General features: G+C 41.5%; 1 protein-coding gene across 2 annotated transcripts in view; it reads left to right on the plus strand.

Moving 5' to 3' along the window:
• Window positions 1-17,661, plus strand: part of galns (galactosamine (N-acetyl)-6-sulfatase) — a 99,574-nt gene that overhangs the window by 50,872 nt on the left and 31,041 nt on the right. For both annotated transcript variants that reach the window (XM_034192301.1, XM_034192309.1), the window contains exons 10-11: window positions 13,200-13,357; window positions 14,427-14,529. In XM_034192301.1, the coding sequence (XP_034048192.1) occupies window positions 13,200-13,357; window positions 14,427-14,529 (261 nt within the window). The remainder of the gene's footprint in view (window positions 1-13,199; window positions 13,358-14,426; window positions 14,530-17,661) is intronic.

Below are 17,661 nucleotides of genomic sequence, written 5' to 3' on the forward strand. Positions count from 1 at the left end.
ACTGACAAAAGTGTAAACACTGACTTCAATCAATCAATTCAATCAATTTTATTTATATAGCACCAAATCACAACAAACAGTTGCCCCAAGGCGCTTTATATTGTAAGGCAAGGCCAGACAGTAATTACGTAAAAACTCCAACGGTCAAAACGACCCCCTGTGAGCAAGCACTTGGTGACAGTGGGAAGGAAAAACTGATCAAAAATGACTCCAAGATTTCTCACAGTATTACTAGAGGTCAGGGTAATGCCATCCAGAGTAAGGATCTGGTTAGACACCATGTTTCTAAGATTTGTGGGGCCAAGTACAATAACTTCAGTTTTATCTGAGTTTAAAAGCAGCAAATTAGAGGTCATGCATGTCTTTATGTCTGTAAGACAATCCTGCAGTTTAGCTAATTGGTGTGTGTCCTCCGGCTTCATGGATAGATGAAGCTGGGTATCATCTGCGTAACAATGAATGCATGTATAAAGTGAATAAAATTGGTCCAAGAACAGAACCTTGTGGAACTCCATAATTAACCTTAGTCTGTGAAGAAGATTCCCCATTTACATGAACAAATTGTAATCTATTAGATAAATATGATTCAAACCACCACAGCGCAGTGCCTTTAATACCTATGGCATGCTCTAATCTCTGTAATAAAATTTTATGGTCAACAGTATCAAAAGCAGCACTGAGGTCTAACAGAACAAGCACAGAGATGAGTCCACTGTCTGAGGCCATAAGAAGATCATTTGTAACCTTCACTAATGCTGTTTCTGTACTATGATGAATTCTAAAACCTGACTGAAACTCTTCAAATAGACCATTCCTCTGCAGATGATCAGTTAGCTGTTTTACAACTACCCTTTCAAGAATTTTTGAGAGAAAAGGAAGGTTGGAGATTGGTCTATAATTAGCTAAGATAGCTGGGTCAAGTGATGGCTTTTTAAGTAATGGTTTAAGTACTGCCACCTTAAAAGCCTGTGGTACATAGCCAACTAATAAAGATAGATTGATCATATTTAAGATCGAAGCATTAAATAATGGTAGGGCTTCCTTGAGCAGCCTGGTAGAAATGGGGTCTAATAGACATGTTGATGGTTTGGATGAAGTAACTAATGAAAATAACTCAGACAGAACAATCTGAGAGAAAGAGTCTAACCAAATACAGGCATCACTGAAAGCAGCCAAAGATAACGATACGTCTTTGGGATCGTTATGAGTAATTTTTTCTCTAATAGTTAAAATTTTATTAGCAAAGAAAGTCATGAAGTCATTACTAGTTAAAGTTAATGGAATACTCAGCTCAATAGAGCTCTGACTCTTTGTCAGCCTGGCTACAGTGCTGAAAAGAAACCTGGGGTTGTTCTTATTTTCTTCAATTAGTGATGAGTAGTAAGATGTCCTAGCTTTACGGAGGGCTTTTTTATAGAGCAACAGACTCTTTTTCCAGGCTAAGTGAAGATCTTCTAAAATAGTGAAACGCCATTTCCTCTCCAAGTTACGGGTTATCTGCTTTAAGCTGCGAGTTTGTGAGTTATACCACGGAGTCAGGCACTTCTGATTTAAAGCTCTCTTTTTCAGAGGAGCTACAGCATCCAAAGTTGTCTTCAATGAGGATGTAAAACTATTGACGAGATACTCTATCTCACTTACAGAGTTTAGGTAGCTACTCTGCACTGTGTTGGTATATGGCATTAGAGAACATAAAGAAGGAATCATATCCTTAAACCTAGTTACAGCGCTTTCTGAAAGACTTCTAGTGTAATGAAACTTATTCCCTCTAATTCAGTAAGGTATATCTTCTATTATATATTCCAAATCTAAGGTGGAACTCTACTAGTGTATACTAAGGTACTCCTAAATATAAAAAAAGAGAAAGAAGACAAAGTAAGAAGAAGGGACAGAGCCACCTAGGTGCCTGGTCTTGAGAACCAGGGATGGTAGGTTTAAAGGCTTGTTTATCCCATGGGAACTCTACCTACTCACCCAAGCTGCTCAAGAATATGGACAGCATGTATGTAAGTGACATTTACAGAAATAGGGCAGTAAACAACATATACAAAAAATATCATAACTACACTCAACAAAAATATAAACGCAACACTTTTGGTTTTGCTCCCATTTTGTATGAGATGAACTCAAAGATCTAAAACTTTTTCCACATACACAGTATCACCATTTCCCTCAAATATTGTTCACAAACCAGTCTAAATCTGTGATAGTGAGCACTTCTCCTTTGCTGAGATAATCCATCCCACCTCACAGGTGTGCCATACCAAGATGCTGATTAGACACCATGATTAGTGCACAGGTGTGCCTTAGACTGTCCACAATAAAAGGCCACTCTGAAAGGTGCAGTTTTGTTTTATTGGGGGGGATACCAGTCAGTATCTGGTGTGACCACCATTTGCCTCATGCAGTGCAACACATCTCCTTCGCATAGAGTTGATCAGGTTGTCAATTGTGGCCTGTGGAATGTTGGTCCACTCCTCTTCAATGGCTGTGCGAAGTTGCTGGATATTGGCAGGAACTGGTACACGCTGTCGTATACGCCGGTCCAGAGCATCCCAAATATGCTCAATGGGTGACATGTCCGGTGAGTATGCCGACCATGCAAGAACTGGGACATTTTCAGCTTCCAAGAATTGTGTTCAGATCCTTGCAACATGGGGCTGTGCATTATCCTGTTGCAACATGAGGTGATGTTCTTGGATGTATGGCACAACAATGGGCCTCAGGATCTCATCACGGTATCTCTGTGCATTCAAAATGCCATCAATAAAATGCACCTGTGTTCTTCGTCCATAACAGACGCCTGCCCATACCATAACCCCACCGCCACCATGGGCCACTCAATCCACAACATTGTCATCAGAAAATCGCTCACCCACACGACGCCACACACGCTGTCTGCCATCTGCCCTGGACAGTGTGAACCAGGATTCATCCGTGAAGAGAACACCTCTCCAACGTGCCAAATGCCAGCAAATGTGAGCATTTGCCCACTCAAGTCGGTTACGACGACGAACTGGAGTCAGGTCGAGACCCCGATGAGGACGACGAGCATGCAGATGAGCTTCCCTGAGACGGTTTCTGACAGTTTGTGCAGAAATTCTTTGGTTATGCAAACCGATTGATTCAGCAGTTGTCCGAGTGGCTGGTCTCAGACGATCTTGGAGGTGAACATGCTGGATGTGGAGGTCCTGGGCTGGTGTGGTTACACGTGGTCTGTGGTTGTGAGGATGGTTGGATGTACTGCCAAATTCTCTGCAACGCCTTTGGAGACGGCTTATGGTAGAAAAATGAACATTCAATACACGAGCAACAGCTCTGGTTGACATTCCTGCTGTCAGCATGCCAATTGCACGCTCCCTCAAATCTTGCGACATCTGTGGCATTGTGCTGTGTGATAAAACTGCACCTTTCAGAGTGGCCTTTTATTGTGGGCAGTCTAAGGCACACCTGTGCACTAATCATGGTGTCTAATCAGCATCTTGGTATGGCACACCTGTGAGGTGGGATGGATTATCTCAGCAAAGGAGAAGTGCTCACTATCACAGATTTAGACTGGTTTGTGAACAATATTTGAGGGAAATGGTGATATTGTGTATGTGGACAAAGTTTTAGATCTTTGAGTTCATCTCATACAAAATGGAAGCAAAACCAAAAGTGTTGCGTTTATATTTTTGTTGAGTGTACATAGTATTATAGGAGTTAGTACCTGAAACCTAAATGTTCCTACAGAAGAAGATTGAAATAACCATCTACCTAGTCATTTGTTGTGATTTGGCGCTATATAAATAAAATTGATTGATTGATTGATAGTCTGTAGATTAGACTGTAGACTATGTTGACTAAAAGTGTCTGTCTATATGTGCGTCGGCCCAGCAGTATACTGGTGGTCTGTCTGTCCAGGGTGTTCCCCACCTCTCACCCAATAACAGCTGAGAAAGGGTCCAGCCCCCATGTGACCCTCAACTGAAATATTTTTATTTAGATAGATGGATGGATAGGTGGACTACAAGGTACTTGTAGGTACATTTGTTGCTGTTTGTATCTTTTTTGCCCCGTGGCCTGGTACCGGATAAGTTGTTGAAGATGAGTGAGTGTATCTTTTTGAAGAAATTGTTCTCAGTTTGTCATTTTTAGTTGCTGTAGGTAAGTAAAGATGCCGGTGCTGGTGATGGTGGAGTAGATGCAGCATTCCCCCAGTGCCTGAGTGGGTGAGGGGCACATTGGGAAGGAACAGGGTGGTTGTGAGCTGGGTGGCTGTTGGAGGGGAGACAGGAGGTGGGTGGGACATCAGCCTCACAGCATTGTGGTACATTACAATACCTTTTGTTGTGTTTCATCAGGCATGAGGCACACGGGGAGAGCGGCAGAGGGGCGGTCAGAGGCAGGCCCGCCTCAGATAACCAACATCACCACTCATAGCCGAAAGAAAAGAAACGAGGGGCATTAATATAGAGTGATGAGTCAGACAAAGCGTGAAGAGAAACTTGAGTTTTATGTTGAATACAAAAGATGGCACAGCTAACAAAGGTTTGGAATCGCAGCTGACAGCTCCTCTGTCAGAGCCGTCTGCATCAGAAAGTAGCAAAAAGACTCTGCAGTGCACTTTGTGATGTTTTGGTCGTGTAAGTTATCATCTACTCAATGTCAGTTTTCTTTTTGGTGCCCTTCTTTTGTCCTGTTTTCCCTCAGTGGTTTGTGTGTTGGTGCATTTGTGGGTGAGGGGGTCCTGTGAAAGGGGGGGGAGAGAAAAATGAAGTGAAAGACTAAATCTGTTAGTATTTGTGTGAGAGAGTCTGGATGTGCAGATACATCTTGGAATGCATTGCAGAGTCTTTTCTGTTGCAACAGAAGAAAAGAGAATTCATTTCAGTGCTTAGGAGCTCACAAGTGTGTGCGTGCGTGTGTCTGTGCGTGCGTGTGTGTGCCGGCCGCCGATAGGAACATGGCGGCACATGGCGGTGCAGCTGCACAGACCCGATAGTGCTATCTGATTGTGAGCGTGCCGTCTCCCTCTAAGGCTCGCTCAGGAGAGAATGGAAAGGAAGATCAAGGATGACAGTGAAAAAATGGCATTTTATCTGAAAATAGTTCAAAGTTTATAAATAAAATAAAGCTTTTCACTGGGACTGGGAAAAGGAGATAAAACACCAGCTCGCTCCGGCTCCAGCCGCATGCTTGCCCTGGCCGTGTCCTCTTCCTACTTCCTCTCCTTGTTCTCTTCATTGGTCCTTTTTTCTGTTCTTCCTCATCAAATCTCACTGAGAAAGGCACACATTCAGCTTTGTTTTTTTTTAAATCAAGTGGCAAGCAGAGATTACAGTGGAAATGGAAGAAGTGTATGCATATTCAGCATGTGCATGTAACCTATCATGCATTGTTTAGATTCATAAACAAAATCCAGCAGAAGAGCTTATGTTCACTTTTTACTGGAGTATTGACAATATTGATTTTATGCAGGAAGGAGATTCTCGAGAAAGCCTTCAGACTTCAACAAAGGTGTCATTTCTGTTGTGTGCCGGGTCGGGTTATGGAAACATCAGCTTACGTGCCATTGTTAGCGGGGGAAGATTTACTGACCTTGATTTCGTGGATGATCTGTGGTCTTTGCATAATCAACTTGAGAAGCTGAGTGAGGAGTCTGAGTGTCTGGGTGTGCAATTGTCCTGGATCAAGACAAAGCTCCAGGCTTTCAGTAGCTTATAGGGTATGGGCATCAGAAGTCAAGTGTATCTATACGCAGTGAAAATGCCAAAGTTATAGAGAGATTATTTTGTCTAGGCCAGAGCTGCCCAAATCAGTTCCTGGAGGGCACCTGCCCTGCATGTTTTCACATTTACCTGCTCAACTCACACCTGATGATTTAATTCTGGTGTTTTCCGTCTCCTCATTGGCTGGGCACACCTGTCAGGGTTGATCAGTTGTGGTTGGAGCAGAGATTTTCTTTCACCAAAACATCAAATCTAGGCTTCTGGCAAATTGTACCTGAACTTTCAGGTTGTCTTTTTAAGAAAATCCTTGTCTATACCGCTTCATCATGAAGCTGTATAACTGGGGATACAAAATGCAAAACATGCACTGTGCACAATTTCTCCATTCACAGCCACAGAAGCCTATAGCTTCTTCTGGGTTGTCTGGGTGTCTTGGTGGCTTTCCTCACTCTTCTCCTTCTTGCACATTCATTCAGTGTGTCTTGGTGGCTTTCCTCACTCTTCTCCTTCTTGCACATTCATTCAGTTTTTGAGAAGTGTCTACTTCGTACAGATTTACCATACAGTGCCATAATGTTTGTATATCTTCATAATTAAAGTAAATAAAGTCCAAGACATATTCAGTGAATTGGAAATGTTCATGTATCCATCCCCTGACTTGTCTGAAGGAAAATGGCAATAAAACTGATTATTTACAGGTATTATACCAAAGAGTTCTATTACTTATGAAACCCATCCAAAAAGTGTAAACAACGCCCGCCAAGCGTGCAAGCCGATACGGTCTACATGCAATGACGTATTTCAGATTCGGTGCTTAGCAGGAAGCTGGTCATGAGGCGTGCATATTTTTCAGTGGTGGGACGTTCAAGTGTTGTATATAACAGGAGAACCGCGTCCATTGTCCCAAAACGCTTAGGTTGACCGATATTATATAACCTTTGTTACATGTAATAAGACTATGTTGTCTTTAAGTGTCATATCCACTTTAAAGACCCAGCACCTTCATAAAAGTGCTCAAAGCCACATCAAACCACAGCTTAGAAACTACCTAAATTGGTGCAAATTTTCCTCCTATAATTTATTTATCTGAATAATAGCAGCTGGAATAAAGCTGTTCCTGTAGCACTTTGTTCTGCAGTTTGGGACTGCAAACCTCCGACCAGAGGGGAGAAGCTGAAATTCCCCATATAGAGGGTGTGAATGGTCATGTAGAATCGATTTCGTGATCCTATTTAGCTGCCTAATATACAATGACTCAGGGCTAAGCTGTAGCTCTTCAATCAGCTTCCTTGACCACTTCACAATCTGCATTAGTTTGTTCCTTTCCTTCACTGACAAAGCACCATACCATGACACTAAAGAATAAGACAAAACAGATTCAATAAAGGACAGATAAAACAGTGCCATGATGCTTTTGTCAATATTAAAAGATGACAGCTTCCTGAAACAAAACAAATGCTGACGCCCGTTTCTACACACAGCTTCACAGTTGTTCACAAAGTTCAGTTTACAGTCTATCATAGTCCCAAGGTACTTGTATGACTGCACAAGTTCCACCTTCTGACCCTTAATGACTGTGGCCTCCAGTGCACAGGGGTTCTTTCTGAAATCCACAATCATATCTTTAGTCTTTGAAATGTTCAGCTGAAGGTGGGACTCTTCACACCACCTGACAAAGTAGTCAACAACAGGTCTATGACTGGTTTCATTATCCTTCAATAAACTTACAATGACAGAGTCATCTGCATATTTTAAAATTGTCCTCTTCTCATGCATACTGTGACACACGATGGTGTACAGGATAAAAAGCAAGGAAGACAGGCCGCCCCCTTGGGGTGAACCAGTCGACGACTCCACTTGGTCAGATAGAACACCATTAAACCTGACCCGCTGCGTCCGCTCGGTTAAAAAGTCAAGAATCCAGCCAGCAAGATTATTACTTAAATTAAATTGATCTAAAAGCCTACGGGTTAAAATATGTGGCTGGATTGTATTAAAAACAGAAGAGAAATCAGTAAATAAAAGTCTAGCGTGACACCCATTCCCCTCCAAATGTTTAAAAAGCAGGTTAAGAAGAGTGAGTGTGGTGTCCTCCACTCCTCTATGAGGCCTATAAGCAAACTGCAGAGAATCCAGTACCTGCTCAGTGTTTCTCAGGATTTCTGACCGCTGTATAGTTGAACGATGCACAGAGACACTATCTGCAGCAAGATCATGTTGTAGGTCTTTGGAACAGGTTTGTGGGTTGACTATGACTGTTCTCACAATCCTTCACTTCAGCTTCTCTGAGATTTTTCTTGGCCTGCCACTTCGGGCCTTAACTAGTACTGTGTTCTTCCATTTCCTCACTATGTTCCTCACAGTGGAAACTGACAGCTGAAATCTCTGAGATAGCTTTTTGTATCCTTCCCCTAAACCATGATGTTGAACAATCTTTGTTTTCAGGTCATTTGAGAGTTATTTAGAGGCTCCCATGTTGCCACTCATTAGAAGAGATGCAAAGAGGGGAAAGATTTGCAAATAGCCACCTTAAATACCCTTTCTCATGATTGGATTCACCTGTGTAAGGAGGTCAAGGGTCAATGAGCTTATCAAACCAATTTTGTGTTCCAATAATTAGTGCTAATTGTATTCAAATCAATAAAATGACAAGGGTGCCCAAATTTATGTACCTGCCTAATTTTGTTTAAATAATGATTGCACACTTTCTGTAAATACAAGAAACTTCACTTCACTGCTATATGATATATTTAACTGAAACTTCTGATCTAGACAACCAATGATTTATAAAGGAAAATCATGAAACTTATCAGGGGTGCCCAAACCTTTGCATACAACTGTAGCAAGAACGGCTAAAGTGAGAAGTTTCAATTTATTTAATTTTTTTTAAATTTATTTAAATTTATATAGATAGATAGATAGATAGATAGATAGATAGATACTTCATTGATCCCCCGAAGGAGAAATTCGGCTGTCCAGCAGCAACACATCCACGCATAATCACATAAAAATACATACATAGTTAACTTAAAAATCATTAACAAATAAAATGCAAATGCTCAGACCAAGCTGTTATAAAGTCTTATAGCAGAGGGGACAAAAGACCTCTTATAACGTTCTGTTCTGCAGCACAAGGAAAGGAGCCTGTTGCTGCGGTTGCTCCTCTGAGCAGCCAGACTGTTATGCAAAGGATGCCTGGTGTTACACAGGATGCCCTCATCCTCCTCTCCAGCATAGCATCCACAGAGTCTGCCCTCCTCCCCATCACTCACACTTCCTGATCAGCTTATCCAGCTGATTACTGTCTCTCAGGGTCATACCACCCCCCCAACAGACAACCCCAAAAAACATAGCGCCAAACATAGCGTCCCAAAATATAGCGCCAAATCACAACAGAGTTGCCTCAAGGTGCTTCACACAAGCAAGGTCTAACCTTACTAACCCTCAGAGCAACAGTGGTAAGGAAAAACTCCCTCTGAGGAAGAAACCTCAAGCAGACCAGACTCAAAGGGGTGACCCTCTGCTTGGACCATGCTACAGACATAAATTACAGAACAATTCACTGGTCTCATGTGGTCGAACTTTCTGCTTCGTGTCAAAAGTCTGGCTGCAGCATTTTGATCCAATTGGAGAGCCCTAATGCTAGACTTTGGTAAACCAGAAAATAGAATATTGCAGTAGTCCAATCTAGAAGAGATAAACGCATGAATCAGGGTCTCAGTATCGGCCATAGACAGGATGGGACGAATCTTCACTATATTTCGCAGGTGGAAGAAAGCAGTCCTCATAATATTTCTAATGTGGAGGTCAAAGGACAGTGTAGGATCAAAAATGACCCCAAGGGTCCTCACTTTCTCAGTGTGATGTATGACACACAAGCCTAGGCTGAGCGTTAACTGGTCAAATTAATGCCGATGTCTCACTGGACCAAGAACCATCATTTCTGTCTTATCGGAGTTTAAAAGTAGGAAGTTTCTAGAGATCCAACTTCTCACTGATGCAAGGCAATCTTCTAAGGATTTTATGTGAACGGGATTACCAGCAGTTATCGGCATGTATAACTGAGTATCATCTGCATAGCAGGGAAAGGTAATCCCAAAATTCAGCAATATGTGCTCAAGGGGTGCTATATAAAGGAAGAAAAGCAGGGGGCCTAAGATGGACCCCTGTGGAACCCTGAATTTCATGTCACTAAGGTTAGAGGTAGTGTTACTGTACAAAACACAGTGAGAACGACTGGTCAAGTATGACATCAGCCATGCAAGGGCACTCCCAGTAATCCCAAAATGATTTTCCAGCCTATCAAGTAGAATATGATGATCCACTGTATCAAATGCAGCACTGAGATCTAACAGCAACAGAACCGTAGTGGTGTCTGAATCCATTGTAAGCAGAAGATCATTCACCACTTTAGTGAGGGCCATCTCTGTGGAATGATATTTTCTAAAAGCAGACTGCAGTGGCTCAAAGAGATTATTCTCAGTAAGATAGTCCACGAACTGCTGTGACACAACTTTTTCCACAATTTTAGAGCAAAATGATAGATTTGATATTGGCCGATAGTTTTTTAATACACTAGGGTCAAGATTAGGTTTCTTAAGTAATGGTTTAATCACTGCAGATTTGAAACATTTAGGAACATATCCAGAAGTTAAAGAAAGATTAATAATTTCCAGCACAGTCGGCCCAAGAGTGGGCCAGCGGTCCTTAAACAGTTTTGTTGGTATAGGATCAAATAAACAAGTTGTGCTTTTTGTCGACGTTATGAGCTTCGTCACCATGCCTAGTGAAATACTATCAAATTTTGTAAATCTAGATAACACCTCAGTAATGGCGCCCACCTCAATAGCAGGGTGTAGTGGCTGGGTTAAGGCATGCTGGGATATGTTTAACTTAATGTCTTCTATTTTCTTCTCAAAGTAATCCAGGAAATCTTGTGCTGTAAAAGGAGAGCGAACTACAGGTGGTTGTCCATGAATAAGTGTTGCCACCATGTCGAACAAGAACTTTGAGTTATGCTTGTAACACAGGTAGTGCAATCATGTCGAGTGTAGTTTTGAGCACTGAGTTTAAACTATCCACAAGTCTGTCTACTGATTGGGTATTTGCCAAATGTGAAGTTAAGACATCAGGCAGTCTAGCTTCGAGTTCAGCCTTAGTTGAGGAGTTGATGCATCGGCGTAGTGATGGTTGTTGTTCCACTAAACACAGCAGCGAAACTGTAAACTTAATAAGTGAGAGATCAGAGACCACTGACGTAAGAGGCATGATGTCAGTATTCGTGACAGTAATACCATGTGCGAGAACCAGATCCAGGGTGTTTCCACTAATGTGCGTTGAGTCCCAAATGCATTACCGAAATCCTAATGCATCCACAATTTCTATAAATGATTTGCAGAGGGGATCAGAAGGCTTATTTATACGACGTTAAAGTCACCAATGATCAGAATGTTATCTGCACTTGTTGACAAGTTAGAGATGAATGCACTAAATTAATCTAAGAATTCAGAATATGGGCCAGAAGGCCTATATACAGTGACAAATTAATGCGGCTGATTTTTATTCTGACCTTGGCAATGCATAATATCCTGAGCAGAGCGGAGAATCAGATGCTCAAATGAGTTATATTTGTGACCCCCAACAACTAATAAGTGAAATTTACATTTATAAATAAGAGCAACACCCCCGCCTTGCTTCGCATCACGAGGGACATGACTAAATGTATATGCTAGTGGGCAGGCCTCATTTAAGGGAAGGACAGCTGTAGGTTTAAGCCAGGTTTCACATAACCCGATCATATCTAAGTGATGATCAATAATTAGATCATTAATCAACAATGATTTTGAGGATAGTGATCTTAAGTTAATGAGACCCAGATTAAGGACCTCAGTGGGGTTGACAGTTGAACTTTTTGGATTTAGGGGTGCTTCCAGAGTAGCATATATAAGATGCCTCGAAGTAGGTTTAGGTTTGAGACATTCCATGCGCGTTGTAGGTAGCAGACACAAAATCTTTGCTATTGCTGGAACAACCACTGGGCCATCCTCAATTTCAACATCATCCAGTGTAGTAATGGGCATTAAGTTTGCAAAGCATATCCCTCTATGATTTTTATGGATGCGTCTATGGAAGCAGGCCACAGTCTCAACTTGTTGAATTTCCCTCCCTGGCAGATAAACTGCACTATCACCATAGTGGATTTTCTGCACTAATTTCCCCGCTAAGCTAATGGATTTCACACCCACATTTGTCATAAGCCTTGCAGGGTCTCTAATCACCTGCTCCGTGGCCTGCTGTAAATTCCTAATGTTACCCTCCCTGTAGAGCTCTACAGGGATACGAGAGAGCTCGTGAAAATAAAGTCTACCATGTTTCCCTTGCTCTGATTGGGATAATGAACAAACTGATGAAACCCAAAAGTGTCCAATGCTTCCAGAAAAGCTCTTCTACGTACAGTAGTGTTCAGAATAATAGTAGTGCTATGTGACTAAAAAGATTAATCCAGGTTTTCTTATTGTTACATGGGAAACAAGGTACCAGTAGATTTAGTAGATTCTCACAAATCCAACAAGACGAAGCATTCATGATATGCACACTCTTAAGGCTATGAAATTGGGCTATTAGTAAAAAAAAAGGTAGAAAAGGGGGTGTTCACAATAATAGTAGTGTGGCATTCAGCCAGCGAGTTCGTCAATTTTGTGGAACAAATAGGTGTGAATCAGGTGTTCCCTATTTAAGGATGAAGCCAGCCCCTGTTGAACATGCTTTTCTCTTTGAAAGCTTGAGGAAAATGGGACGTTCAAGACATTGTTCAGAAGAACAGCGTAGTTTGATTAAATTATAGGCTGTTCATCTACAATGATCTCCAGTGCTTTAAAATTGACAAAAAAAAACAGACGCGTGGAAGAAAACAGAAAACAACCATCAAAGTGGATAGAAGAATAACCAGAATGGCAAAGGCTCACCCACTGATCAGCTCCAGGATGATCAAAGACAGTCTGGAGTTACCTGTAAGTGCTGTGACAGTTAGAAGACGCCTGTGTGAAGCTAATTTATTTGCAAGAATCCCCTGCAAAGTCCCTCTGTTAAATAAAAGACATGTACAGAAGAGGTTACAATTTGCCAAAGAACACATCAACTGGCCTAAAGAGAAATGGAGGAATATTTTGTGGACTGATGAGAGTAAAATTGTTCTTTTTGGGTCCAAGGGCCGCAGACAGTTTGTGAGACGACCCCCAAACTCTGAATTCAAGCCACAGTTCACAGTGAAGACAGTGAAGCATGGTGGTGCAAGCATCATGACATGGGGCATGTTTTCTGGGGCATGGGGCTCCTCACTTTTTCAAACAGATTATGAAATTATTCTTTTACCTGTGTGAAGCGCTTTGAGGCAACTCTGTTGTGATCTGTTGTGATATAAATGAAAATAAATTGAAATTGAAATTCTGAAGTGATCTTATTGTTTGTAATTTTTTTATCTATATGTAGGTGAGCTTCCAGCTGGCCAATGTGATGGACCTGTACACTACTAGTCTAGCCTTTGCCGGCCTCATCCCACCTAATGACAGAATATTGGATGGACTGGACTTGACAACGGTCTTCCTAAACAGCTCAGAAAAACTCCAAAACAGTTCACTCATAGAAAGGTGAGGATTTATGTGAAGCATTTTAGCTTCATGCTTGGGTGCTTGCATTCTGAAATCAACTCCTCTTAAAAAAAAAAAAAAACGCAGAAGTGTCTGATATGATGCAATTCCCTTGAATAAGGTATTCAGATGAAAAGTATTTGAAAAATTGGTATGTGATCCATTGAAGGAATTTTTAGAATAAAACATTATTTTAAACTGTCATCAGTCTGGTTTTAGGAAGCAACATAACACTGTTACTGCTATTTTAAAAGTTTTAAATGATGTGTTTGCAGCATTGGATTCTAAAATGTTTTGTCATTCTGTTTCTGGGTCTTTCAAAGGAATTTGATATCGTGGATCATAGACTCTTGTTAGAAATTCTCTACAAAAATGGTATCTCTACACAAGTTGTCTTGGTTTGCAGATTACATGGCAAGTAGGATGCAGTGCGTTCAGATGGCCGGTGTTAATTCCACTTTCCTTGAGGTCACAAAGGGTGTTCCTCAAGGTTCAGTTTTAGGACCTATTTTGTTCACAATTTATATTACTGATCTGTGTGCAAACATATCAAATGCCTTCTAACATCTTTATGTAGATGATACTGTAATTTATTGTTGTTCAAAGTCAGATACACAGGCATTTGAATTCTTGCAGTCTGTCTTTGATGTGGTGCAGTGTGTTCGGACTGAAACGGGAAAGAAGGCTTTTCGTTTTTCTGCTCCCTCTGCTTGGAATGCCCTCCAAACTGAACTGCAGCTGTCATTGTTGATTGCTCTGAAGACTTTCCGATCTACTTTACGAAATCGAGAATGGAAATCTTTTGAACAGCGCCTGTGTTTTTAAATTTTAAACTGTTATTAACTTATATATTGGTACTGAGTTGGAAATGATTGTGTTTTATTTGTTAATTGCTTGTACTTTATTTATTTTAAATTATCTTGATCTTGTTTATTTTATTTTGTCTACTATGACGTGCTACTGCCTTTCTTGGCCAGGTTGCTGTTGTAGAAGAGGTTTTGATCTCAATCTGGTTTAAAAAAGCTTTAATAATAATAAAAAAAATCTAACCATCAGTCATCCTCAACAGGCCCATCTTCTATTATCGAGGGAATGAGATGATGGCGGTGAGGATTGGACAGTATAAGGCACACTACTGGACCTGGAGTAACTCAGTTGAGGAGTTTGAAAAGGTAAGGTCCACCTTTACCACAAAAATTCTGTCCCGTTTTCACAGTTCATTTTTCTGCTTCATCGGCCCTCTTTTTCTTCCCTAATCTGACTCAAACACACAAACACTTTCTCTGTTGCTGCTATCTTGACAATAGCTCATCAGTTGACTGCTGTGTACATCACAGCGTAATGAATACTAATGAAGAGCCCCCATATCAGAGAACTTGCATCATTCATCAGCCGGCTGACTTGTTTGTTCTAATTCCAGTGGAGATTTTCTTCCTCTCCATTTACATACCGGCATTCCCTGCTGTAAAATTGTTCTTATGGAGTCATGTTGTGCAGATGAAAGAAAGGCAGCTGTCAGCACTGTCTACCTCCATTTTTAGCCAAAAATATATCAAACCAGTGCTGATTAAATGTATCAAGGGAAATGTAAAAGCTGACACCTGAGGAGGAGGAGGAGAGTGGACTTCTTCCACTTGTTTTCAAAAACGTGTCCTTCTCCTAGTGTAGCTCTGCTTTTCCTGTGATCCCGTTTGTTTTATGCCCCATCGGTCGCTTAAATTGCTCTCTCCTTCAGGGCTGCTGAATCAATAGCAGCTTGCTTTATCAACTCATGTGAACTGAAGTGGAACTTCACAAATAATGGCGTCTGATTGCCTGTGAGGTACGTATCGATTGGTGTGTGTACATGGGAGAGGAGACATGCATTTTCACTTCTCCATACAGGTGTGTGTGCTTTATGGTGATGTCATCTTTGTGCTATGAGGTAAATTTTACATTTACACTGTCCTTCAGGTTTTTATTGTTGAATCCTTGACCTGCTCATTGGATGTAAACTGCCTTAACATTTCATAAATAGGAGTCTAAAATCGTTTACACAGTAATGCTACTCTTAAGCATTAAATTAGACGAGTACTCCACCAACCATGCTCACGATCTGAGCTCTGATCCTCTGTGTTTGAAAAGGACGTGTGGTATCATTCAGCATAACTTTAGGAAAGTAAATGTGCAGTGCACCTTGCTGCATACTGTGGGCCATGCTGGAGGTAATTCCAGCCAAGCATTGGAAATCATGGTATGTGGGTTTTGGACCCACAACATCAGTTTGTTAATCAAGTCATCCATCTTCTCAGCTATGGTGAAACACGAACAGGCTGTTTTCGCTGCTGGAAAATCCTTGTCCATGCTTTATCTATATTTGTCACCAAAGATATCCAGCTGTCACCTTAAAGTACTGGTTAGAGTCTTATAACAATAGAGGAAAAATGGAAGCCTCGGACTCTGAAGATATGGACCTTTATTTTCTTGAAAAGGTGCACTCTGTAAACTCTTCCCAGGTGGCATGCAGTCAGTGGTCACTTGTTGGCTGTGAAACCAGAATGCTGTGATTGCTAAGCAGTAAACAGCTGGCCCTGAATTCTGTTGAGAATGACCCTTGCTAATACCTTGCCCAAAACAGAGACCAGTGTAAAGCCCAATTTTTACCACTTCTTATCCACAACTCCATAGCCATGAAGAGCTCTCTGTGTCATTGCGAACTCCCTCTGAACCCTTCTTTGTAGCTTGATGTGCACCTCCCAAAAATTGGAACTACACATCGATGATGGAGATCACACGGAGACTACACAGTCTGTGATTGGTTCGCTAACTGCATCATTTCTGGTTTCACAAGCAACGACTTTCATGGGATAGTAGGTCGGTCTTCACAAAAGTTGTTGCACACCCTACTGTTCTGGTGATGAATTGTATTGCGACATCTACCAACCCCGACAGAGAACATTCAAAGGTTCACAACTGTGTCAAAGCAATTTCTGTGGCCACTGCGTTATAGAGAGTAGAAGCATAAAAAGGCCTTAATACTCATGCAGTTTCTGCAATCCAACCATTTTTCATTCCAGAAAGGATCAATAAGTCCTTTCTTTCATTCTGTAGTGATGACGCCTGTCTCACAAATGGACGCCAACATTGCTTGCAATGCCAGGAGAACAGCCTCTCAACCACCTACGAATTTCAGACACAAGAACCGTGGCACTGGCAATGTCCCAACAGTCTGCCAGTACAACCAGCGGTATACAACTGCTGAAATAGCCAGCCCAATTCACCATATAGAAGAGTCATCAGTGAGAACATGCTGTCACTTGACATCACTGTTTTGAGGTGAAGTGTGTTTGTAGGAAAGCAGTGGTTTGATTTCTCTGTAAGCAGGCTGAGGGACATTAGACCACAGACAGTGTGTAACCTGCTCACATATTAAACAGTTGCCTTCTTGTCGACTTGTGAATTCTGGCAAAGTTCAATACAGCAGTGCAGCCCCCCAGTATCTTTTAGGGCCTTGTTGAGAAAGAACTCTTACATGTGACTTCTGGCATCATGTCATCAATTTGCATCCAGTAACAAGGAAAATGGCCGCATTGAAATTGAAAACCTGTGTAGGGCTACATTTATTTCACACAGGAAAATGATCAGGAGTCAATAAAGAATGGGACTGATGAGCAAAATTGATAATGCCAATGATATAGATGAAAACGTATCAATTTCATCCCTAATAGAGTGGATATTGGCTAATAGGACTGACGGAATCTGTGGTCAGCTTTGTAACCCTTCCTGACTTCTTTGTGCATTTATGCTTCCTCTCTCATACATCATGTCATACTGTATATTTTCAACCTTGTGTGTAGAAACAAGTCTTAAATGTATACTTTCCCTTAGAACTTCACCGGAATAAAACCACCCATCACAACACAAGAAATACATTTAAAAACTCAGATCGTTCATTCATTCATTCATTCATTTTCAGCCGCTTATCCAGGTCTGAGTCACCGTGGCAGCAGAGCAAGCAGCTCATCCCACACTTCCCTATCCTTGGCTAAGTCCTGTAACACTTCATGGGGGATCCCAAAGCATGCACAAGCCAGCCAGGAAATATAATCTCTCCAGCTCTTACTATGGTCATGTAGAGACTGGATTACACATTGCAGCAAATGTGGGACCCCATACTCCCGCAGCACCCCCACAGGATACTCCAAGAGACCCGGTCATACACCTTTTCCAAGTCCACCAAACACATGTAGACTGGTTGGTCATACTCCCAAGACCCTTCTAATAAATATCCTTGTAAGGGTAAATAGCTGGTCCACTGTTCCACG

The sequence above is a fragment of the Thalassophryne amazonica genome, chromosome 2 (genome assembly GCF_902500255.1).
Source record: "Thalassophryne amazonica chromosome 2, fThaAma1.1, whole genome shotgun sequence".
Classification (NCBI taxonomy): Eukaryota; Metazoa; Chordata; class Actinopteri; order Batrachoidiformes; family Batrachoididae; genus Thalassophryne; species Thalassophryne amazonica.